Genomic DNA, 25,347 nt, shown 5'->3' with positions numbered 1-25,347 from the left:
GGAGGAAGACCGGAGGACGCGGCGGGGGACGGGGGAGTGCTGGGGCCTGGCCCCGGTACTTACCTCGTCCCTGAAGACCCGGATCCCGGCGATGAAGGTGGCGGCGAAAGGTGAGTGGATCTTTAGCCGTGGTCGGGCCCTTTACAGCAATGCACGTCGCCATGAAGCGACATGCATTGCTGTAATGGGACCATGTATACTACAACTCCCAGCATGCCCAGACAGCCCTTGGCGTCTGGGCATGCTGGGAGTTGCAGTTTTGCAACATCTGGAGGTCCACAGTTTTGGGACCACTGTGCCCTTCCAGATGTTGCAAAACTACACATCCTCAGCAAGCCCTTACTGTCCAGGCATGCTGGGAGTTGTAGTTCTGTAACATCTGGCCCTTCAGATGTTGCAGAACTACAACTCCCAGCATGCCTGGACAGTAAGGGCATACTGGGAGTTGTAGTTTTGCAACATCTGGAAGGGCACAGATTGGGAACCACTGTATTAGTGGTCCACAAACTGTAGTCCTCCAGGTGTTGCAAAACTACAACTCCAAGCATGCTGGGAGTTGTAGTTCGGCAACATCTGGCTCTAAAGATGTTGCCGAACTAGTACTTCCAGCATGCCTGAGAATGTTTGGGAGTAGTGGTTTTGCAACAACTGGAGGCACACTGGTTGGGAAACATTGTCTGTTTCCTAACTCAGTGTTTCCCAACCCGTGTGCCTCCAGCTGTTGCAAAACTATAACTACCAGCATGCACTGATAGACTGTGCATGCTGGGAGTTGTAGTTTTGCAACAGCTGGAGCCCCCCCCCTATTAATGTACAGGGTACATTCACATGGGCATGGGCTTACAGTGAGTATCAGGCTGCAAGTTAGCGATGCAGCAAACTTTGCGCGGCAGCTCAAACTCGCAGCGGGAAACTCGCTGTAACCCCCCGCCCATGTGACTGTACCCTAAAAACACTACACTAACACAAAATAAAATAAAAAGTAAAAAACACTACATATACACATACCCCTACACAGCCCCCCTCCCCAATAAAAATGAAAAACGTCTGGTACGCCACTGTTTCCAAAATGGAGCCTCCAGCTGTTGCAAAACAACAACTCCCAGTATTGCTGGACAGCCGTTGACTGTCCAAGCATGCTGGGAGTTTTGCAACAGCTGGAGGCACCCTGTTTGGGAATCACTGGCGTAGAATACCCCTATGTCCACCCCTATGCAAATCCCTAATTAAGGCCTCAAATGCACATGGCGCTCTCACTTTGGAGCCCTGTCGTATTTCAAGGCAACAGTTTAGGGTCACATATGGGGTATCGCCGTACTCGGGAGAAATTGCCTAACATTTTGTGGGGCTTTTTCTCCTTTTACCCCTTATGAAAAGGTGAAGTTGGGGTCTACACCAGCATGTTAGTGTAAAAAAAATAAATTGTTTACACTAACATGCTGGTGTTGCCCTATACTTTTCATTTTGACAAGAGGTAAAAGGGAAAAAAGCTCCCCAAAAATTTGTAGCAATTTCTCCCGACTACAGAGATACCCCATATGTGGGCGCAAAGTGCTCTGGGGGCGCACAACAAGGCCCAGAATGGAGAGTGCACCATGTACATTTGAGGTGATTTGCACAGGAGTGGCTGATTGTTACAGCAGTTTTGACAAACGCAAAAAAAAAAAAACGCCACATGTGACCCCATTTCGGAAACTACATCCCTCACGGAATGTAATGAGGGGTGCAGTGAGAATTTACACCCCACTGGTGTCTGACATATCTTTGGAACAGTGGGCTGTGCAAATAAAAAATTTTGTACAGCCCACTGTTCCAAAGATCTGACAGACACCAGTGGGGGTAAATGCTCACTGTACCCCTTGTTATGTTCCTCAAGGGGTCTAGTTTCCAAAATGGTATGCCATGTGGGGGTTATTTTGCTGTCCTGGCACCATAGGGGCTTCCTAAATGCGACATGCCCCCCGAGCAAAATTTGCTCTCAAAAAGCCAAATATGACTCCTTCTCTTCTGAGCATTGTAGTTCGCCCGTAGTTCACTTCAGGTCAACTTATGGGGTACCTCCATACTCAGAAGAGATGGGGTTTCAAATTTTGGGGGGTATTTTTTGCTATTAACCCTTGCAAAAATGTGAAATTTGGGGGGGAAACACACATTTTAGTGAACTTTTATTTAATTTTTTTTTACATATGCAAAAGTCGTGAAACACATGTGGGGTATTAAGGCTCACTTTATTCCTCGTTACGTTCCTCAAGGGGTCTTGTTTCCAAAATGGTGTGGCATGTGTTTTTTTTTGCTGTTCTGGCACCAAAAGAAACATACTCTCCAAAATCCCTTTGTCGCTCCTTCGCTTCTGAGCCCTCTACCGCGCCCGCCGAACACTTTACATAGACATATGAAGTATGTGCTTACTCGAGAGAAATTGGGCTACAAATATAAGTATAAATTTTCTCCTTTTACCCCTTGTAAAAATTCAAAAATTGGGTCTATAAGAACATGCGAGTGTAAAAAATGAAGATTGTGAATTTTCTCCTTCACTTTCCTGCTATTCCTGTGAAACACCTAAAGGGTTAAAAGGCTGACCGAATATCATTTTGAATACTTTGGGGGGTGCAGTTTTTATAATGGGGTCATTTGTGGGGTATTTCTAAGATGAAGACCCTTCAAATCTACTTCAAACCTGAACTGGTCCCTGAAAAATAGTGAGTTTGGAAATTTTGTGAAAAATTGGAAAATTGCTGCTGAACTTTGAAGCCCTCTGGTGTCTTCCAAAAGTAAAAACTTGTCAATTTTATGATGCAAACATAAAGAAGACATATTGTATATGTGAATTAAAAAAATATTTTGAATATCCATTTTCCTTACAAGCAGAGAGCTTCAAAGTTAGAAAAATGCAAAATTTTCAAATTTTTCATACAATTTTGGGATTTTTCACCAAGAAAGGATCCAAGTTACCAAAAAAGGTTACCACTATGTTAAAGTAGAATATGTCACGAAAAAACTATCTCAGAATCAGAATGATAACTAAAAGCATTCCAGAGTTATTAATGTTTAAAGTGACAGTGGTCAGATGTGCAAAAAATGGCCGGGTCCTAAGGTGTAAAATGGCTGGGTCCTTAAGAGGTTAAAATAGTATGCTCTATTGTATGAGATTTTTTATTTGCATCCGTACTTGCCAGCAGTGAGGCTGGATGCTGGAAGTATGGATGGATAAGGATACAACAGGTTTTGGCAATGAACTGCATCATAAATAATTAAACACACTGAAAAGTAAACAAGCTATGTCACATGGGCATTTCTAGTTCCTGGAGAACTAACAATGCAGGAACTTGGCACTTTTCTGTTGAATATGTGTGCACCTTACCAACAATGTAAAGTCCATGTTCTTTATACAAAAAGATACATTAAAGAAAATTATTTTTATGCTTACATAGTGCAGCATAGGCTATTACTAGAGAATAATCTAGAGGTTCTTGGGCATGCCTTGTGCTTACCTGTTTTAGCTGATGCATGGATTTTCTGTCATGCTACATTTTGATTCTATTACTGAAATAATTTCCTAATGCTGCCCACACTTCATCTGGACTTGCAGAGAGGGCATGGAGACTAATCACTGTAGTTCCCCTAATGAGATCCCCTTGGTATCTAATCACCTGGCTAGACACTCATATTTTGGTTGGGGTCATTTCACATTATGTGCCGTTTTCTTATTGAAAGTGCATTTTTAGAGAAATACTGCATTGAGGCAAAAGTGATTTGACCTATCATCACAGTTGAGATGTTTTATGAAGATTTTAAGTCTTCAGGCTATGCTCACACATTCAAATTTTTTTCACGTGTTAGCGCATATTGGCTGTGCTTTTTCTGCAATTTTTCAAAATCACTTAAAAGATTACAACTTTTAACCCTAATGTGCAGAACTGAATATAAATAGTATATATTATAAAGAAATTTGTTGTGCTTTTTTTTGCAAAATTACACCAATTTACTCCTTAAATGCTCCCTGTCCCATCATGCAGGAAGAGGTTCAGCCCTGAGCTTGCCCACAGACCCAGACCCTGCTTACATGAGGATACACCCTAGGCAGTAGACCCCCAACTGGTCGCTGTTCCCTACTTTGAATAGGTGCTGGGCATAGTGAGGTCAAATGTATAATGTGCCCCATCCTACCTCTAACACACACAGTAAGCACTATTAGACACAGTGGGTCTCCATTAATCACTGCGTCTGTTTCCTACCTCCCCGAATCTCCAGAATGGGGCAGGTATCCAAGGGGTTCTGTAAGCAGGACAGAAGACTCTAGGAGGAGGACAGAGGGGTCTGTAATGGGAAGACAAAGGGTTCTGCAAGCAGGACAAAAAAGTCTACAAGACGGACAAAGGATTGTGGGGAAAACAGAGGGGTATAAAAGGGGGACAGAGAAGTCTTTAAGGGGGGACAGAGTTGTCTAGAGCAGAACAGGGAAGTCCAAGAAGAAGGAAAGACCAGCCTGGAAGGAGGAACAGAGGCAGTCTTCGGGAGGACAAAGTAATCTGTAAGGGGGTAACAGATGAGTCTGGGGGAGACAGTGCAGTTGGAAGGGGACAGAGGAGTCTTAAATGGGGAAACAGAAGAGTCTGGAGGAGGACAGTGGAGCCTGGAGGAGGACAGAGGGGTCTGGAGGAGAACAGAGAAGTATCTGGGAAGACCGAGAAGTCAAGAGAAGGACAGAGGAATCTGTGGGGGGACAAGGGGCTCTGGAGAATGACAGAAACTGGAGGGGAGGACAGAGGAGTTTGAAGTGGGACAGTTCAGGGTTGGGATTCAGATGAACAAAGAAGAAATAGTGTAGTGGTATGTTTAGGGGCAGTGTTTGTGAGGGTTATAGTCAGAGGGTACAGTGTGTTCAGGGTTATATTGAGGGAGAACAGTGTGTGGCAGTATTCTAGTTAGGTACACCGTGTGTGGCAGTATTGTATTCAGTGGTGCAGTGTTGGGTTGTTCGGATAGCGGGGTTAAGGGGAGGGGTAGCGGGGTTCAGGGGAGGGGTAGCGGGGTTCGGGTTGCGCCGCGGCCATGTATCGTTTTTAACACAGGGTGCCTCCAGTTTTTCCCCACTACAACTCCCAGCATGCCCTGACAGCCAATAGATGTCAGGGCAAGCTGGGAGTTGTAGTGGTGAAACAGCTGGAGGCACCCTGTGTAGATGAACTAAGGGCGGAAGTCCCCCCCAGCAGGCATCAGTGACGTGGTGCCTGCTGGGGAAGTCTGCCTGGTAGTGAGCACACTACTAGGCAGACAAAACTGCATTTTTTATATACGGTAGTAAAAAAAAAAAATTAGGCAGGGAGGAGGTTAGGGATAGATGGGAAATAGGCAGGGACAGAGAGGGAAAAAAAGGGATGGTGGGAGCTACCCTTTAAGTCTATTACAGTTTTACAGTGAAAACTCAAGTCTAGTTTAAATTCTCAGTCACAAAGTCACAAGTCTCATCCTGAAAGTGCAGTGTGGAACAAGCAAGGCCAGAAACGCTGTAAGCATCTGAGTCTCACACGTACCACTAGGGATAAAGAACTAGCTTACATCCCAGGACTGTCTGATTACAAGTGTATACTTCTGTATTGGATCTGCATTACAAGTAAAGAACAAGTTTTTATAAACTCTGGCTTTTGAGGTATTCCTTTCCCAGGGCCTTGGTATGGATTTCAACCGTATTGAAGTAGTGGTTAGTGGGAACATTCATATAACTACATGGTTAGACCACTCCTGCCACGTGACACTACAAACCTCATCGTCCATCTTTCAATATAATCACAACCCTACTTCTGGCATCATGAACTTGACAATTTGCCAGCTAAGGATCCTGATCATCACTATCCCACAATTGGACTTGGGATACCCATCCCTAAGAACATTCTTGTAGCTTTTAGGAGAAGCCTGTCTAAAGGAAGGTTATGTGACTCAGATCTCATACATCCATACACATTATCCACCAGTGGTGGCAGTATAGAGAAATATTAACCCTTACTCATCCTAACCCTTTGGTATTTGCATGTATAGAAGTGTAGAAACAATATGACAGTTTATACAATTTGAACTCATGATACCCAGACAGATTTTCGTTATCTGCACATTTACCACATCAATAAAATAATTAATATTCATAGACTTACAGGGGAAGGCACTGTGTATTCAGCAGGGTCCCAGATACTGGAATTAGCTTCCAAAACTCCTTTCACCTTTGTGTGCACTGAACTGATAACAGTTTCCTTTCTCTGATAACGTTTTTCAGTAAACAATATAGTGCTGGAAGCAAAGAAGAGAACTAATAAGTATAGTTCACAACTCAATAGAGATCAAAACATGAACAAAATGGTTCAACCACTTGTAACAACAATCAGATTACAATCTGCTTTCATTTTCCAAAATGCATTTGTGATGTCCCAGTACGGGATGATGTGGCCCCGTACTGTCCTCATGGCCTGTCAGGCAGAGTCCCTACATGTCCCCAGGGCTCCCCTGCAGCATACCCCCATTATGTATATAGGTTTGCCTCATTTAATGTACTGTTGCTTTAATGTATGTACCACATGATTATTACCCAGAGGGCTCCAGTGACCAGGTGACCCCCCAAATGACTCGGCTCCTTGCTCAACCCCTCCTATATAACCAGGGGAGTTGATGCAATCTCTCTCTTATCACATTGCTCTTCTGCTGTATGCTGAGGTCCAGTGCTGTTGTCTCAGTGTCTGTGTCCCAGAGCACTGGAGGCCTCAAGCCTAAAGTCCTGCAGCCACAAGTCGGTCATCAGTAAGTAAAGTCATCTTATTGTCAGTCACCATCTCTGTCAAGTCACGTCCATCTGTAGTCACCGTGGCCTCCACTAAAGTCAGACTAACTACTGAAAGTCCCAGCAAGCCTGCGAAGTCCCCCTGTGTCACTGGTCACCTCCCTGGAATATTTGGCTGTACTGCAAAGACTATATCCCCTGTCTTGCCTCAGTAAAGCTGCCGTTATCCTTAATCTGGCATTGGTGTCTTCATTGCCCCTGCCGAACCCAGGATCAGCAGTATTACCTTCAGGTGGTTAAGGCTAAACCACGCACTGGCATCACGACAAGAAGGGGTTAATACTATCTATCCCCTGGGGCCATAATGTGGTGACCTGGTACAGGACCTAGTCCTGTACCATCCTTAAGTCCCCTCAGGAAAAGTCCATTGAGTCCATAGGGCTCTCCTGCAGGGTTTCCCCCCCCCCCCTTTCTCACCTTCTTATTGTTCTATTTAAATGCATTGTATATATTGTGTATGCATTGTCAATGTGTATAAAGTTTGTACAAATGTATAAAAGTGTTAGTCATGTGAACCACTGTCATGTGACATACCCAGAGTTCCATGGGCACAGGAACCACAGGCTTAGCAACCAATTGGCTTTAGTCCAGCCTCCCTAGTATATAAGGGCCTGTAGTCTCTCAGTTAGCTCTCTTGATTCCTGGATTCATAAGAAAGCACAAGTCCTGTATACTGCAAATTCATCTCATCTAGGCCAAAGCCTAAAGAACCTGCAGCCACTTCAAAACGTGAGTTACCAAGCTCTCTACAAATCTAGTGACTACTACTCAGCTAAGGAATATATTAGTAGCACAGTGGCCTGCCTAAATATCTCGATAACTACAAGTCCAAGCAAGGCTGTGAGTTATCCTGTGTCCCGGTTGCCTCTGAAGGAACTGCATAATTGTAAAGACTGTTTCCTAAGCATTTCAAGTAAAAGTTCCAGTTTATTCAGAATCCTTGCTGTGGACATTCCTTTATTACTAAACCGTTTTTGGGTTGGTTGACGGCGGTTACCATACCCCAATAACCCCATCCTGCCGTCACAAACACTAAGGGGTTAACAACATCTTGCCCCTAGGGTTAATACCACCAGACACTGCTACATACTGCAACACCCCAGTCACCACAATGACATCTGCCCTGCATCTACCTTGCATTGCACCCTGACTCCACACATTGATCTGCAAGAGGTTATGCTCTGATGTAGACCTACATGACAAGTGATGGAGCTTCTGAAATGACATAGCAGCCAAACAGGAAGCAGACACATTTAGAGGCCTTAGTTTACAGAAAATATTACAATGTGAGCTGGCTTCCAACGGTACTTACAGGAGAATTCCATCCTTCAAATCTTTTCTCTTATGCATAGGATAGTAGTGAAAGTAGTTATTGAAATTGTACCCTTACTGTAAGTGTATAACTTTATCATGTTTTATAGACATATATGCATTATTGCTCTAGCTACGTCATTCATTGCTGGATATGGCTTTGCGCTCCCCATCCCCAAGCAGTACATGTCTGGGTTGTTGGTTGGTTTTGACCCTTGTGTTCTAGGGGGGTGTTTGGCCGGTTTGCTGCTATGGTTACCCTCAGCAGTGAGCCCACAGTACGGAGCCTCTTGCTCAGTCACTTCTGGGATTGCAGGTCTAGTGGCAGTCCCTCGTGCAATTTTTTATTGTTTTTACTAATAATGCCTTTTAGGGTGTATACCTGCTGCTACCGCCAACCAGACTGGCTTCCTATGTCTCCTTTGTTCCCCAGAGTGGGATTATCTGCACTATAGGGTGTTGTGGCTGCCCCTAACCCCCTTAGGTAAGCATTCTGTACGTTTGGTTCATGTGATGTAAGAAGGCACTCTTCTTGTTTTTTATCCATCAATGCAATATGATAAAATTTTGTGTAAAATTGAGAAAATGCAAGCTTAAAAAAATGTCACAAATGATTAATTCCCCCATTTTTTACTTGTTGAGTGAAAATAATAAATAAATATTATTCTGATTTATTTTCTTTCACATGTACCTGTTCACCCAAAACTCAGAAGAGGAAGCATATTTTATCACAAGAACCATAGAGGAAGTTAAATCACAGCTTCTCTGTTTTATTTTTGCAGCACTCATCCCTGATACAAATAAGTTTAACCCCTAGGGCAGTGGGCCTCCAGTTGCTGCAAAACTACAACTTCCAGCACGGAGTTGCCTTAGGGTTAAAACTCACTGTAAGGCTAGGTTCCTACTAAGAAATCACCTGCTGGAAATATTCCAGCCAGAGATTCCAAGGTGGCCAGCAAAAGGACAGCGCAGACATTGCCATTCATATAGATGGCAATGTATTATGTGTGGAATCTAGCGAAAGAATAAGCAAGATCATTCTTTAAATGGGCGAAGCTACTTCATGACTGCTATCTGTGTCTACTGAAGGTCCGTTTGCTTAGGACTGAAATGTAATATACTGTACTGTTTTCATGTGAACTACATAGAGTGTATCCGGAAAGTCTTTAGATCTTTTAACTTTTTTCATATTTTGTTTTGTTGTGGCCTTGTGCTAAAATCAACAAAATCCCCCCCCCCCCCCCCCCCATCAATCTGCACTCAAAACCCCATAATGGGGATATGAAAATAAAAATCTTAGCAAATTTATAAACACACACAAAAAATACAAATAAAAAAATAAAATAATATATATATATATATATATATATATATTGCATTAAAATAAGTATTCAGACCACTCAGTACTTTGTTGAAGCACCTTTGGCAGGGATTACAGCCTCTGGCCATCAGTGGAAGCCATTTTCAAGTCTCTGTAGAGATGTTCGATTGGGGTCAAGTCAGGGCTCTAGCTGGGCCACTCAAGGATGTTAACAGAGTTGTCCCAAAGCCACTCCTGTGTTTTCCTGGCTGTGTCTTTAGGGCTAGTGGTGGAGAATTAGCAAAAACTGTCTAGAGGACAAATGATGCAGTTGCCCAGAACAACCAGATTGCTTCTTTCATTTTTAAAAAGGGCTTTGAAAAAGAAACAATTTGATTGGTTCAACTAAGAATATCTCCATTAAGCTTTCCCTTAACCCTGAGCAGTCTTTCTGTCCCAGCCACTGAAAAACACTTCTACAACTGCCACCATGATGCTGTGCCCACCATGTTTTACTGTAGCCATGGTATTGGGGGCAGAAGATCAGTACTGTAGTGCCTGGTTTCCTTCCGACACACGTTGGCTGTTGGCCATAGCCATTTCACAGACTTCTGCTTCTTCTAGCCTAAGAACCAGGTTTCTCAGGCCAGAAGAGATCTGTAAAACGGTTGTCACCTGTCTGTGAGAACACATCTGCTGGTTGTTTTAACCCCTCACTGTAAGAAATGTGAAAGTTCAAAGAAGAGAAAGATAGTTATTTACACGGTGAGTGCAGCTCTTTGCTTTCTCTTTGCGTTGAATATTGTAAAACTGATCTCTTCAGCTGAGCACCACCAGGATTTGGTTTTGGCACCAAAGCTAATAACTGCAGTTTTAGTGTGAACATCCTCCCATATCTAAACTAGCGGCAGACTATTTACTCTGCTGGAAAATATAATTTCTTCCAGACATGGGGGAAATTTATCAAAATCTGTACAAATGTGGACCAGTTGCCCATAGCAACCAATCAGATTGCTTCTTAATTTTTTAAAAAGGCCGCTGAAATCTAAAATAAGCAATCTGATTGGTTGCTATGGGTAACTGGTCTACTTATCCTCTGCACAGGTTTTGACAAAACTCTCCTGCAGTGCTTAGATTTTAGGTCAAAGGTTGCATCTTGGACTCGTCAGAATCTTGTTTCTCACAGTCTAAGAGCCCTTTAGGTGCTTTCTTTATTTTTTTATTTTTTTTCAAACACCAGGTGGGCTTTCATGTGTCTTTTACTGATGAAACGCTTCTTTCTGGTCAGAAAGCCCAGATTGTAGAGTGCTACAGTGATAGTTGATCTTCTGGAAGTTTCTCCCATCTGCACACAGGATCTTTGACGCTCAGAGTGACCATTGGGGTTCTGGTCACCCCTCTTACCAAGGCCCTTCTCCCCCAATTACTTAGTGCAGCCAGCTCTAGGAAAAAAAGTTCTGGTCTGAATACTTATGTCCGTGTAAAATTTTAGTTTTTCCTTTATAGTAAATTTACAAAAATGTGGAGTATTGTTTTAATTTTGTCATTGACTTGATTATTATTTTATTTTAGCACTAGGCTGCAACATTACAAAATGTAGAAAAGTGAAAGGGTGTTAAAAACTTTCTGAATGCATTGTATATACTGTATCAATAAAAATCATCAAATACAGATTCTTATAGCCAGGCAGAACTTACAAAAGTCATTTGTCTCTATACTGAATCTGGTTCCCAGAATATAGAGCAAGCATGATATGAACAACCTTGTTTGTTCCCGTCTGTTTCTCCATAAAACTAAAATGGTTTTCCAGGCAAAATTATTTTAGCCCTATCGCTAATATTAGATTGGTAGAGTGCTGTCACCCATAGCCATGGCACCATCATGCACCGGGAAATGAGCTGGAAGCACACTAATCGAAGCATTGTGTAGTAACCATGCTTACCGGGTTACTGTAGCTCATCTCCCATTAATTTCTCTTTTTTTATACATAATTATGGGGGCAGCCATTTTGCATTAGCTTTATCGTTGCTCTTTTAACTCTTTAAAAGTGTTCAAGACATACTATGTGACCTGTACATAGGTCATTGTACAGAGAGGGGGAAGAGGGGAGTTGGGATCATCACTATCTCATCTATGTACTGATGTAGCCTTTCACTATAATTCTGCCTGCAATGATAGTGAGGAGACTGCTGAAAAGTTTTATTCTACAGAACAGGAAGTTTATTTTTAGAGCAGCAGCTCTACTGAAAACTGAAGGATTTTGGACTATTGAACTTGTTCAATGTGCTTCACAGTAAACCAATATCCGTGCCAGGGTTGCCTACTATCCCTGAAGGGTACCTTTCATCCAAAAAACTTTTGATATATTATAGATTAATATATGTAGAATAACTTTCCAATAGCATGTTATTTAAAAAATATGCTTCTTTCTATTTAATTTTCCACTTTGAAAAAATGTATCACTACATGGTTGTCAAGTAGGGGTAACTATAAGTGTGGTCGTTCTAGGTGTGGAACTTGTAAATATATGACTAAATCTAATATAGTTTTCTCCTCCAAAACAGATCAACAAATTAACATAAAAACATTTATAAACTGCCAATCAATTCATGTAGTTTATAACATTGTTTGTCTTGAGTGCAATCTACAATATGTGGGTTGCACCACAAGAAAACTGAAAACCAGAATTCAGGAGCATATGTACTTACCCAATATTAACAAATATATAACCAGATCGCTGTCAGGGTTCACTACACATGTTATGGAGGTCAGATGTTGTACCATCATGCAGTGTGTCTGGCATTGAAAAGGTGTGGCCACCCCGAAGAGGGAGGGGATTGGAGCAAACAAGTATTTAAACGTGAAGCATTTTGGATACTTAACTTGGAGAGCTGCTATCCCTCCGGTTTAAACCATAGAAATGATTTGTCCTATATTTATTAGTGTTACGTCGAGCGCTCCGGGTCCCCGCTCCTCCCCGGAGCGCTCGCTACACTCTCCCCGCTGCAGCGCTCCGGTCAGATCCACTGACCCGGGGCGCTGCGATTCCGCTTCCAGCCGGGATGCGATTCGCGATGCGGGTAGCGCCCGCTCGCGATGCGCACCCCGGCTCCCGTACCTGACTCGCTCTCCCTCGCTCCTGTCCCGGCGCGCGCGGCCCCGCTCCCTAGGGCGCGCGCGCGCCGGGTCTTTGCGATTTAAAGGGCCACTGCGCCGCTGATTGGCGCAGTGATTCCAATTAGTGTCTTCACCTGTGCACTTCCCTATATCACCTCACTTCCCCTGCACTTCCTTGCCGGATCTTGTTGCCATCGTGCCAGTGAAAGCGTTCCTTGTGTGTTCCTAGCCTGTGTTCCAGACCTCCTGCCGTTGCCCCTGACTACGATCCTTGCTGCCTGCCCCGACCTTCTGCTACGTCCGACCTTGCTTCTGTCTACTCCCTTGTACCGCGCCTATCTTCAGCAGCCAGAGAGGTGAGCCGTTGCTAGTGGATACGACCTGGTCACTACCGCCGCAGCAAGACCATCCCGCTTTGCGGCGGGCTCTGGTGAAAACCAGTAGTGTCTTAGAACCGGTCCACTAGCACGGTCCTCGCCATCCCTCTCTGGCACAGAGGATCCACCTCCTGCCAGCCGGCATCGTGACAGTAGATCCGGCCATGGATCCCGCTGAAGTTCCTCTGCCAGTTGTCGCTGACCTTACCACGGTGGTCGCCCAGCAGTCACAACAGATAGCGCAACAAGGCCAACAGCTGTCTCAACTGACCGTTATGCTACAGCAGTTACTACCACAGCTTCAGCAGTCATCTCCTCCGCCAGCTCCTGCACCTCCTCCGCAGCGAGTGGCCGCTCCTGGTCTACGCCTATCCTTGCCGGATAAATTTGATGGGGACTCTAAGTTTTGCCGTGGCTTTCTTTCCCAATGTTCCCTGCATCTGGAGATGATGTCGGACCTGTTTCCCACTGAAAGGTCTAAGGTGGCTTTCGTAGTCAGCCTTCTGTCTGGAAAAGCCCTGTCTTGGGCCACACCGCTCTGGGACCGCAATGACCCCGTCACTGCCTCTGTACACTCCTTCTTCTCGGAAATCCGAAGTGTCTTTGAGGAACCTGCCCGAGCCTCTTCTGCTGAGACTGCCCTGTTGAACCTGGTCCAGGGTAATTCTTCCGTTGGCGAGTATGCCGTACAATTCCGTACTCTTGCTTCAGAATTATCCTGGAATAATGAGGCCCTCTGCGCGACCTTTAAAAAAGGCCTATCCAGCAACATTAAAGATGTTCTGGCCGCACGAGAAATTCCTGCTAATCTACATGAACTCATTCACCTAGCCACTCGCATTGACATGCGTTTTTCCGAAAGGCGTCAGGAGCTCCGCCAAGATATGGACTCTGTTCGCACGAGGCGTTTCTTCTCCTCGGCTCCTCTCTCCTCTGGTCCCCTGCAATCCATTCCTGTGCCTCCCGCCGTGGAGGCTATGCAGGTCGACCGGTCTCGCCTGACACCTCAAGAGAGGACACGACGCCGCATGGAGAACCTCTGCCTGTACTGTGCTAGTACCGAACACTTCCTGAGGGATTGTCCTATCCGTCCTCCCCGCCTGGAAAGACGTACGCTGACTCCGCACAAAGGTGAGACAGTCCTTGATGTCTACTCTGCTTCTCCACGTCTTACTGTGCCTGTGCGGATGTCTGCCTCTGCCTTCTCTTTCTCTACCGTGGCCTTCTTGGACTCTGGATCTGCAGGAAATTTTATTTTGGCCTCTCTCGTCAACAGGTTCAACATCCCAGTGACCAGTCTCGCCAGACCCCTTTACATCAATTGTGTAAACAATGAAAGATTGGACTGTACTATACGTTTCCGCACGGAGCCCCTTCTAATGAGCATCGGATCTCATCACGAGAGGATTGAACTTTTGGTCCTTCCCAATTGCACCTCGGAAATTCTCCTTGGACTTCCCTGGCTTCAACTTCATTCCCCAACCCTGGATTGGTCCACTGGGGAGATCAAGAGTTGGGGGCCCTCTTGTTCCAAGGACTGTCTAAAACCGGTTCCCAGTAACCCTTGCCGTGACTCTGTGGTTCCTCCAGTAACCGGTCTCCCTAAGGCCTATATGGACTTCGCGGATGTTTTCTGCAAAAAACAAGCTGAGACTCTACCTCCTCACAGGCCTTATGATTGTCCTATCGACCTCCTCCCGGGCACTACTCCACCCCGGGGCAGAATTTATCCTCTCTCTGCCCCAGAGACTCTTGCCATGTCTGAATACGTCCAGGAAAATTTAAAAAAGGGCTTTATCCGTAAATCCTCCTCTCCTGCCGGAGCCGGATTTTTCTTTGTGTCCAAAAAAGATGGCTCCCTACGTCCTTGCATTGACTACCGCGGTCTTAATAAAATCACGGTTAAGAACCGCTACCCCCTACCCCTCATCTCTGAACTCTTTGATCGCCTCCAAGGTGCCCACATCTTTACTAAACTGGACTTAAGAGGTGCCTATAACCTCATCCGCATCAGAGAGGGGGATGAGTGGAAAACGGCATTTAACACCAGAGATGGACACTTTGAGTATCTGGTCATGCCCTTTGGCCTGTGCAACGCCCCTGCTGTCTTCCAAGACTTTGTTAATGAAATTTTTCGTGATCTGTTATACTCCTGTGTTGTTGTATATCTGGACGATATCCTAATTTTTTCTGCCAATCTAGAAGAACACCGCCAGCATGTCCGTATGGTTCTTCAGAGACTTCGTGACAATCAACTCTATGCCAAAATTGAGAAATGTCTGTTTGAATGCCAATCTCTTCCTTTTCTAGGATATTTGGTCTCTGGCCAGGGACTACAAATGGATCCAGACAAACTCTCTGCCGTCTTAGATTGGCCACGCCCCTCCGGACTCCGTGCTATCCAACGCTTTTTGGGGTTCGCCAATTATTACAGGCAATTTATTCCGCATTTTTCTACCGTTGTGGCCCCTATCGTGGCTTTAACCAAAAAAAATGCCGATCCCAAGTCTTGGCCTCCTCAAGCGGAAGACGCCTTTAAACGACTCAAGTCTGCCTTTTCTTCGGCTCCCGTGCTCTCCAGACCTGACCCTTCCAAACCCTTCCTATTGGAGGTTGATGCCTCCTCAGTGGGAGCTGGAGCTGTTCTTCTACAAAAAAATTCTTCCGGGCATGCTGTCACTTGTGGTTTTTTTTCTAGGACCTTCTCTCCGGCGGAGAGGAACTACTCCATCGGGGATCGAGAGCTTCTAGCCATTAAATTAGCACTTGAGGAATGGAGGCATCTGCTGGAGGGATCAAGATTTCCAGTTATTATTTACACCGACCACAAGAACCTCTCCTACCTCCAGTCTGCCCAACGGCTGAATCCTCGCCAGGCCCGGTGGTCTCTGTTCTTTGCCCGATTTAATTTTGAGATTCACTTTCGTCCTGCCGATAAGAACATTAGGGCCGATGCTCTCTCGTTCCTCGGATGCCTCAGAAGTTGAACTCTCTCCGCAACACATCATTCCACCTGACTGCCTGATCTCCACTTCTCCAGCCTCCATCAGGCAAACTCCTCCAGGAAAGACCTTTGTTTCTCTACGCCAACGCCTCGGAATCCTCAAATGGGGTCACTCCTCCCATCTCGCAGGTCATGTGGGCATCAAGAAATCTGTGCAACTCATCTCCCGCTTCTATTGGTGGCCGACTCTGGAGACGGATGTTGTGGACTTTGTGCGAGCCTGCACTATCTGTGCCCGGGATAAGACTCCTCGCCAGAAACCCGCTGGTTTTCTTCATCCCCTGCCTGTCCCCGAACAGCCTTGGTCTCTGATTGGTATGGATTTTATTACTGATTTACCCCCTTCCCGTGGCAACACTGTTATTTGGGTGGTCGTTGATCGATTCTCCAAAATGGCACATTTCATCCCTCTTCCTGGTCTTCCTTCAGCGCCTCAGTTGGCTAAACAATTTTTTGTACACATTTTTCGTCTTCACGGGTTGCCTACGCAGATCGTCTCGGATAGAGGCGTCCAATTTGTGTCTAAATTCTGGAGGGCTCTCTGTAAACAACTCAAGATTAAATTAAATTTTTCTTCTGCATATCATCCCCAGTCCAATGGACAAGTAGAAAGAATTAACCAGGTCTTGGGTGATTATTTGCGACATTTTGTTTCCTCCCGCCAGGATGACTGGGCAGATCTCCTTCCATGGGCCGAATTCTCGTATAACTTCAGAGTCTCTGAATCTTCCTCCAAATCCCCATTTTTCGTGGTGTACGGCCGTCACCCTCTTCCCCCCCTTCCTACCCCCTTGCCCTCTGGTCTGCCCGCTGTGGATGAAATTTCTCGTGACCTTTCCATCATATGGAGAGAGACCCAAAAATCTCTCTTACAGGCTTCATCACGCATGAAGAAGTTCGCGGATAAGAAAAGAAGAGCTCCTCCCGTTTTTTCCCCTGGAGACAAGGTATGGCTCTCCGCTAAATATGTCCGCTTCCGTGTCCCTAGCTACAAGTTGGGACCACGCTATCTTGGTCCTTTCAAAATTTTGTGTCAAATTAATCCTGTCTCTTACAAACTTCTTCTTCCTCCTTCTCTTCGTATCCCTAATGCCTTTCACGTTTCTCTTCTTAAACCACTCATCCTCAACCGTTTTTCTCCCAAATCTGTTCCTCCCACTCCTGTTTCCGGCTCCTCGGACATCTTCTCTGTCAAAGAGATCTTAGCTTCTAAAAAGGTCAGAGGGAAAACTTTTTTTTTAGTGGACTGGGAGGGTTGTGGTCCTGAAGAGAGATCCTGGGAACCTGAGGACAACATCCTAGACAAAAGTCTGCTCCTCAGGTTCTCAGGCTCTAAGAAGAGGGGGAGACCCAAGGGGGGGGGTACTGTTACGTCGAGCGCTCCGGGTCCCCGCTCCTCCCCGGAGCGCTCGCTACACTCTCCCCGCTGCAGCGCTCCGGTCAGATCCACTGACCCGGGGCGCTGCGATTCCGCTTCCAGCCGGGATGCGATTCGCGATGCGGGTAGCGCCCGCTCGCGATGCGCACCCCGGCTCCCGTACCTGACTCGCTCTCCCTCGCTCCTGTCCCGGCGCGCGCGGCCCCGCTCCCTAGGGCGCGCGCGCGCCGGGTCTTTGCGATTTAAAGGGCCACTGCGCCGCTGATTGGCGCAGTGATTCCAATTAGTGTCTTCACCTGTGCACTTCCCTATATCACCTCACTTCCCCTGCACTTCCTTGCCGGATCTTGTTGCCATCGTGCCAGTGAAAGCGTTCCTTGTGTGTTCCTAGCCTGTGTTCCAGACCTCCTGCCGTTGCCCCTGACTACGATCCTTGCTGCCTGCCCCGACCTTCTGCTACGTCCGACCTTGCTTCTGTCTACTCCCTTGTACCGCGCCTATCTTCAGCAGCCAGAGAGGTGAGCCGTTGCTAGTGGATACGACCTGGTCACTACCGCCGCAGCAAGACCATCCCGCTTTGCGGCGGGCTCTGGTGAAAACCAGTAGTGTCTTAGAACCGGTCCACTAGCACGGTCCTCGCCATCCCTCTCTGGCACAGAGGATCCACCTCCTGCCAGCCGGCATCGTGACAATTAGGTTGTATGTTTTTTTTCCGGTTGGAACTAAAATTGCTGCACTAGTTGTATATATTAATAATGTGTTAGATATTATTCAATTTGTACATATTTATAGGTTGGGATCTATAAAAGTATACATATCCATACACATTTACTGTGTTTTCTATCCTTACTTCCATTGATAACTTTTTTCATTCTCCTCCCATATACGTGACATCACCAGAGGGGCATATGGTTCATGGTGGCGTGTCACGTGGTTGTTACCGGTGTCTATAGTATGTGTCATGACTAAGACTTGTTGACAGGTCAAAACGCTTTGGGGTTTCGTTTGTGCTTTTATTTTGTGTTTTTTTTGTTATTTTTCCACCTGTATGTTGTTAACGATTTTTCATTAAAGTTGGATTTTACTCATCTATTGGGAGCCGGATATCCGTCCTTTCCTTGGACTTGTCACGATGCCGGCTGGCAGGAGGTGGATCCTCTGTGCCAGAGAGGGATTGGCGTGGACCGTGCTAGTGGACCGGTTCTAAGTCACTACTGGTATTCACCAGAGCCCGCCGCAAAGCGGGATGGTCTTGCTGCGGCGGTAGTGACCAGGTCGTATCCACTAGCAACGGCTCAATCTCTCTGACTGCTGAAGATAGGCGCGGTACAAGGGAGTAGACAGAAGCAAGGTCGGACGTAGCAGAAGGTCGGGGCAGGCAGCAAGGATTGTAGTCAGGGGCAACGGCAGGAGGTCTGGAACACAGGCTAGGAACACACAAGGGAACGCTTTCACTGGCACAATGGCAACAAGATCCGGCGAGGGAGTGCAGGGGAAGTGAGGTATAAATATGGAGTGCACAGGTGAACACACTGATTAGAACCACTGCGCCAATCAGCGGCGCAGTGGCCCTTTAAATCGCAGAGACCCGGCGCGCGCGCCCTAGGGAGCGGGGCCGCGCGCGCCGGGACAGGACCGACGGAGAGCGAGTCAGGTACGGGAGCCGGGGTGCGCATCGCGAGCGGGCGCCACCCGCATCGCGAATCGCATCCCGGCTGGAGGCGGTATCGCAGCGCACCCGGTCAGTGGACCGGGGCGCTGCGGGAGCGAGAGTGTAGCGAGCGCTCCGGGGAGGAGCGGGAACCCGGAGCGCTCGGCGTAACAGTACCCCCCCCCCTTGGGTCTCCCCCTCTTCTTGGAGCCTGAGAACCTGAGGACCAGATTTTTATTTAGGATATTGTCCTCAGGTTCCCAGGATCTCTCTTCAGGACCACAGCCCTCCCAGTCAACCAAAAAGAAGGTTTTTCCTCTGACCTTTTTGGAGGCCAGTATCTCCTTTACGGGAAAGATGTCTGAAGAACCGGAGACAGGAGTGGGAGAGACAAGTTTAGGAGAGAAACGGTTGATGATGAGTGGTTTAAGAAGAGAAACGTGAAAGGCATTAGGAATACGAAGAGAAGGAGGGAGAAGAAGTTTATAAGAGACAGGATTAATCTGGCACAAAATTTTGAAAGGACCAAGATAGCGTGGTCCCAATTTGTAGCTGGGAACACGGAAGCGGACATATTTAGCGGAGAGCCATACCTTGTCTCCGGGAGAAAAAATGGGGGGAGCTCTTCTTTTCTTATCAGCAAACTTCTTCATGCGTGATGAAGCCTGTAAGAGAGAATTTTGGGTCTCTTTCCATATGGTGGAAAGATCACGAGATATTTCATCCACAGCGGGTACACCAGAGGGCAAGGGAGTAGGGAGGGGGGGAAGAGGGTGACGGCCGTACACCACGAAAAATGGGGATTTGGAAGAAGATTCAGAAACTCTGAAGTTATACGAGAATTCGGCCCATGGTAGAAGATCTGCCCAGTCATCCTGGCGGGAGGAAACAAAATGCCGTAAATAATCACCCAGGACCTGGTTAATTCTTTCTACTTGCCCATTGGATTGAGGATGATAAGCAGAAGAAAAGTTTAATTTAATCTTGAGTTGTTTACAGAGAGCCCTCCAGAATTTAGACACGAATTGGACGCCTCTATCCGAGACGATCTGCGTGGGCAACCCGTGAAGACGAAAAATGTGTACAAAAAATTGTTTTGCCAACTGAGGCGCAGAAGGAAGACCAGGAAGAGGGATGAAATGTGCCATCTTGGAGAATCGATCAACGACCACCCAAACAACAGTGTTGCCACGGGATGAGGGTAAGTCTGTAATAAAGTCCATACCAATCAGAGACCAAGGCTGTTCGGGAACAGGCAGAGGATGAAGAAGACCAGCGGGCTTCTGGCGAGGAGTCTTATCCCGGGCACAGACAGTGCAGGCTCGCACAAAATCCACAACATCCGTCTCCAGAGTCGGCCACCAATAGAAACGAGAGATGAGTTGCACGGATTTCTTGATGCCCGCATGACCTGCGAGATGGGAGGAGTGACCCCATTTGAGGATTCCGAGGCGTTGGCGTGGAGAGACGAAGGTCTTCCCTGGAGGAGTTTGCCTGATGGAGGCTGGAGAAGTGGAGATCAGGCAGTCAGGAGGAATGATGTGTTGCGGAGAGAGCTCTACTTCCGAGGCATCCGAGGAACGAGAGAGAGCATCGGCCCTAATGTTCTTATCGGCAGGCCGAAAGTGAATTTCAAAATTAAATCGGGCAAAGAACAGAGACCACCTGGCCTGGCGAGGATTCAGCCGTTGGGCAGACTGGAGATAGGAGAGGTTCTTGTGATCGGTGTAAATAATAACTGGAAATCTTGATCCCTCCAGCAGATGCCTCCATTCCTCAAGTGCTAATTTAATGGCTAGTAGCTCTCGATCCCCAATGGAGTAGTTCCTCTCCGCCGGAGAGAAGGTCTTAGAAAAAAACCCACAAGTAACAGCATGCCCGGAAGAATTTTTTTGTAGAAGGACCGCTCCAGCTCCTACTGAGGAGGCATCAACCTCCAATAGGAAGGGTTTAGATGGGTCAGGTCTGGAGAGCACGGGAGCTGAAGAAAAGGCAGACTTGAGCTGTTTAAAGGCGTCTTCCGCTTGAGGAGGCCATGACTTAGGATTGGCATTCTTTTTGGTTAAAGCCACGATAGGAGCCACAATGGTGGAAAAATGTGGAATAAATTGTCTGTAATAATTGGCGAACCCCAAAAAACGTTGGATAGCACGGAGTCCGGAGGGGCGTGGCATATCTAAGACGGCAGAGAGTTTGTCTGGATCCATTTGTAGTCCCTGGCCAGAGACCAAGTATCCTAGGAAAGGAAGAGATTGACATTCAAACAGACATTTCTCCATTTTGGCATAAAGTTGATTGTCACGAAGTCTCTGAAGAACCATGCGGACATGCTGGCGGTGTTCTTCTAGGTTGGCAGAAAAAATCAGGATATCGTCCAGATACACAACAACACAGGAATATAAGAGATCACGAAAAATTTCATTAACAAAGTCTTGGAAGACGGCAGGGACGTTGCACAGGCCAAAGGGCATGACCAGATACTCAAAGTGTCCATCTCTAGTGTTAAATGCCGTTTTCCATTCATCCCCCTCTCTGATGCGGATGAGATTATAAGCACCTCTTAAGTCCAGTTTGGTAAAGATGTGGGCACCTTGGAGGCGATCAAAGAGTTCAGAGATGAGAGGTAGAGGGTAGCGGTTCTTTACCGTGATTTTATTAAGACCGCGGTAGTCAATGCAAGGACGTAGGGAGCCATCTTTTTTGGACACAAAGAAAAATCCGGCTCCGGCAGGAGAGGAGGATTTGCGGATAAAGCCCTTTTTTAAATTTTCCTGGATGTACTCAGACATAGCAAGAGTCTCTGGGGCAGAGAGAGGATAAATTCTGCCCCGGGGTGGAGTAGTGCCCGGGAGGAGGTCAATAGGACAGTCATAAGGCCTGTGAGGAGGTAGAGTCTCAGCTTGTTTTTTGCAAAAAACATCCGCAAAGTCCATATAGGCCTTAGGGAGACCGGTTACAGGGGAAACCACAGGGTCACGGCAAGGAGTACTGGTAACCGGTTTAAGGCAGTCCTTGAAACAAGAGGGACCCCAACTCTTGATCTCCCCTGTGGACCAATCCAGGGTTGGGGAATGGTGTTGAAGCCAGGGTAGTCCAAGGAGAATTTCGGAAGTGCAATTGGAGAGGACCAAAAACTCAATTTTTTCGTGGTGAGGTCCGATGCACATTAGGAGGGGTTCCGTGCGGTAACGCACGGCACAGTCCAATCTTTCATTGTTAACGCAATTGATGTATAGAGGTCTGGCGAGACTGGTCACTGGGATGTTGAACCTGTTGATGAGAGAGGCCAAAATAAAGTTTCCTGCAGATCCGGAGTCCAAGAAGGCCTTAGTGGAGAAGGAGAAGGTAGAGGCAGATATCCGCACAGGCACAGTAAGACGTGGAGAAGCAGAGTTGACATCAAGGACTGTTTCACCTTTGTGCGGAGTCAGCGTACGTCTTTCCAGGCGGGGAGGACGGATAGGACAATCCTTCAGGAAGTGTTCGGTACCAGCACAGTACAGGCAGAGATTCTCCATGCGGCGTCGTGTCCTCTCTTGAGGTGTCAGGCGAGACCGGTCAACTTGCATAGCCCCCACGGCGGAAGGCACAGGAACGGATTGCAGAGGACCAGAGGAGAGAGGAGCCGGGGAGAAAAAACGCCTCGTGCGAACAAAGTCCATATCCTGCCGGAGCTCCTGACGCCTTTCGGAAAAACGCATGTCAATGCGGGTGACTAGATGAATGAGTTCATGTAGGTTAGCAGGAATTTCTCGTGCGCCCAGAACATCTTTAATGTTGCTGGATAGGCCTTTTTTAAAGGTCGCGCAGAGGGCCTCATTATTCCAGGAAAGTTCTGAAGCAAGAGTACGGAATTGCACGGCGTACTCGCCAACGGAAGAATTACCCTGGACCAGGTTCAGCAGGGCAGTCTCAGCAGAAGAGGCTCGGGCAGGTTCCTCAAAGACACTTCGAATTTCCGAGAAGAAGGAGTGTACAGAGGCAGTGACGGGGTCATTGCGGTCCCAGAGCGGTGTGGCCCATGACAGAGCTTTTCCAGACAGAAGGCTGACTACGAAAGCCACCTTAGACCTTTCAGTAGGAAACTGGTCCGACATCATCTCCAAGTGCAGGGAACATTGTGAAAGAAAGCCACGGTAAAACTTAGAGTCCCCATCAAATTTATCCGGCAAGGATAGTCGTAGGCCTGAGGCGGCCACTCGCTGCGGAGGAGGTGCAGGAGCTGGCGGAGGAGATGATTGCTGAAGCTGTGGTAGTAGCTGCTGTAGCATCACGGTCAGTTGAGACAGCTCGTGGCCTTGTTGCGCTATCTGTTGTGAGTGCTGGGCGACCACCGTGGTGAGGTCAGCGACATCTGGCAGAGGTACTTCAGCGGGATCCATGGCCGGATCTACTGTCACGATGCCGGCTGGCAGGAGGTGGATCCTCTGTGCCAGAGAGGGATTGGCGTGGACCGTGCTAGTGGACCGGTTCTAAGTCACTACTGGTATTCACCAGAGCCCGCCGCAAAGCGGGATGGTCTTGCTGCGGCGGTAGTGACCAGGTCGTATCCACTAGCAACGGCTCAATCTCTCTGACTGCTGAAGATAGGCGCGGTACAAGGGAGTAGACAGAAGCAAGGTCGGACGTAGCAGAAGGTCGGGGCAGGCAGCAAGGATCGTAGTCAGGGGCAACGGCAGGAGGTCTGGAACACAGGCTAGGAACACACAAGGGAACGCTTTCACTGGCACAATGGCAACAAGATCCGGCGAGGGAGTGCAGGGGAAGTGAGGTATAAATATGGAGTGCACAGGTGAACACACTGATTAGAACCACTGCGCCAATCAGCGGCGCAGTGGCCCTTTAAATCGCAGAGACCCGGCGCGCGCGCGCCCTAGGGAGCGGGGCCGCGCGCGCCGGGACAGGACCGACGGAGAGCGAGTCAGGTACGGGAGCCGGGGTGCGCATCGCGAGCGGGCGCCACCCGCATCGCGAATCGCATCCCGGCTGGAGGCGGTATCGCAGCGCACCCGGTCAGTGGATCTGACCGGGGCGCTGCGGGAGCGAGAGTGTAGCGAGCGCTCCGGGGAGGAGCGGGAACCCGGAGCGCTCGGCGTAACAGGACTTACTGCACCTGGAGACCCGGCTCAAGTGATTTCCTCCGAGCTTCCTCATTCTGATTCATGCTGCTGCCGAACACTCCAATTCACCTTTAAAGGGATGAGCTTGTTTATGTACTACTATATTAGGAGAATCTCACTAATGAATGGGGGTAGCTGGCTACTGGGTTGGACCTCTCTACCTAATGGGTAAACTATTGGGAGACATCTGGCTACTGGGGAGGGGGTGGAACCAGTCTACCTAATGGGTGGAGTTACCTACTTTGGATGTCACACCAGTCTACCTAATGGTGGGAAACCTGCCACTGAGGGGAGGGGCACTTGGCTACCTACCTAATGAGTGGAACTACCTATGGGGGGGACCTATGTACCTTTTGGGGGAAACTAGCTATTGGGGAGGGGGATCTGGTTACCTTGTGGGGTAAACTGACTACTGGGGGGATCTGGCTACCTAATTGGGGAAACTGGCAACTGGGGGGGCTGTCTATCTAATGGGGGAAACTACTTACAGGGGCAACCTACTTAACAGGGGGAGGGGTGAATCTACCTACCCCTTCCCCCATACCCACCCACTTTACTGTTGAGGTCGGTATATAGTCCCTTATGGGCAAAACTACCTACTGGGGCAATCTGTCCCTGCCCCCTTTCAACCAATTAGTGGCTAAAGGTGAGAAGGGTACTGGAAAAGTATGGCATCTGGCATATTTGTTTGTCATTTTCTGCAGAGATGGATCATTGCTAGGAGAAATTGTCATGGCAGTCTGAGCCAGATGGAGTAGATGATGACAAAAGAGAATGACTCCGATCAGAGAAGATGTCCCCTGTGATTCCCTTTAGGTAACTGCACTGTAATCACTTGTATGGTCTGTAGAGTCTTTAGTGATAGTGGTCATTGTGTGGTGGTATTGTTTAGGTATTAAGTAGGGGTATCTGTGATAATATCCTTCTGTGTATTGGGTGTTTTGTTCAGTAGCAGTATGGAGAAAATATTTTCTTCCTGTAGATCAGCAGCAATGATTACTACATATGTACTTTTTTTTTTCTTCATGTTGGGGTGGCTGGGGGCCACATCATCCCCTTACTTGCTGGCTGTGCACTGCCAGCAAGAAATAAGGGAATGATTTGGCTATAATATAATTTTGCTCTCACAATATCCACCCCCACCCCCACTTAATGGAATCTATGTCTAATATATTATATTATGGGCACTATTGATCACTGGGTCTTTTACAAAGGGCAATAATCTACCTGTTCAGCTAATGGTCACACTGTGTAAAACAACTT

General features: G+C 47.3%; 2 protein-coding genes across 8 annotated transcripts in view; one reads left to right on the top strand and one right to left on the bottom strand.

Moving 5' to 3' along the window:
* Positions 1-25,347, top strand: part of IFT81 (intraflagellar transport 81) — a 268,139-nt gene that overhangs the window by 56,323 nt on the left and 186,469 nt on the right. The window lies entirely within an intron of this gene.
* P2RX7 (purinergic receptor P2X 7) overlaps positions 1-25,347 on the bottom strand; it is a 106,952-nt gene that overhangs the window by 60,809 nt on the left and 20,796 nt on the right. For all 7 annotated transcript variants that reach the window (XM_056534530.1, XM_056534579.1, XM_056534553.1 and 4 more), the window contains one exon: positions 6,150-6,282. In XM_056534530.1, the coding sequence (XP_056390505.1) occupies positions 6,150-6,282 (133 nt within the window). The remainder of the gene's footprint in view (positions 1-6,149; positions 6,283-25,347) is intronic.

Source organism: Hyla sarda, chromosome 1 (genome assembly GCF_029499605.1).
Source record: "Hyla sarda isolate aHylSar1 chromosome 1, aHylSar1.hap1, whole genome shotgun sequence".
In the NCBI taxonomy this organism is placed as follows: Eukaryota; Metazoa; Chordata; class Amphibia; order Anura; family Hylidae; genus Hyla; species Hyla sarda.
The sequence above is the reverse complement of the archived record's forward strand: the minus strand, read 5'-3'. Positions and strand labels throughout refer to the sequence as shown.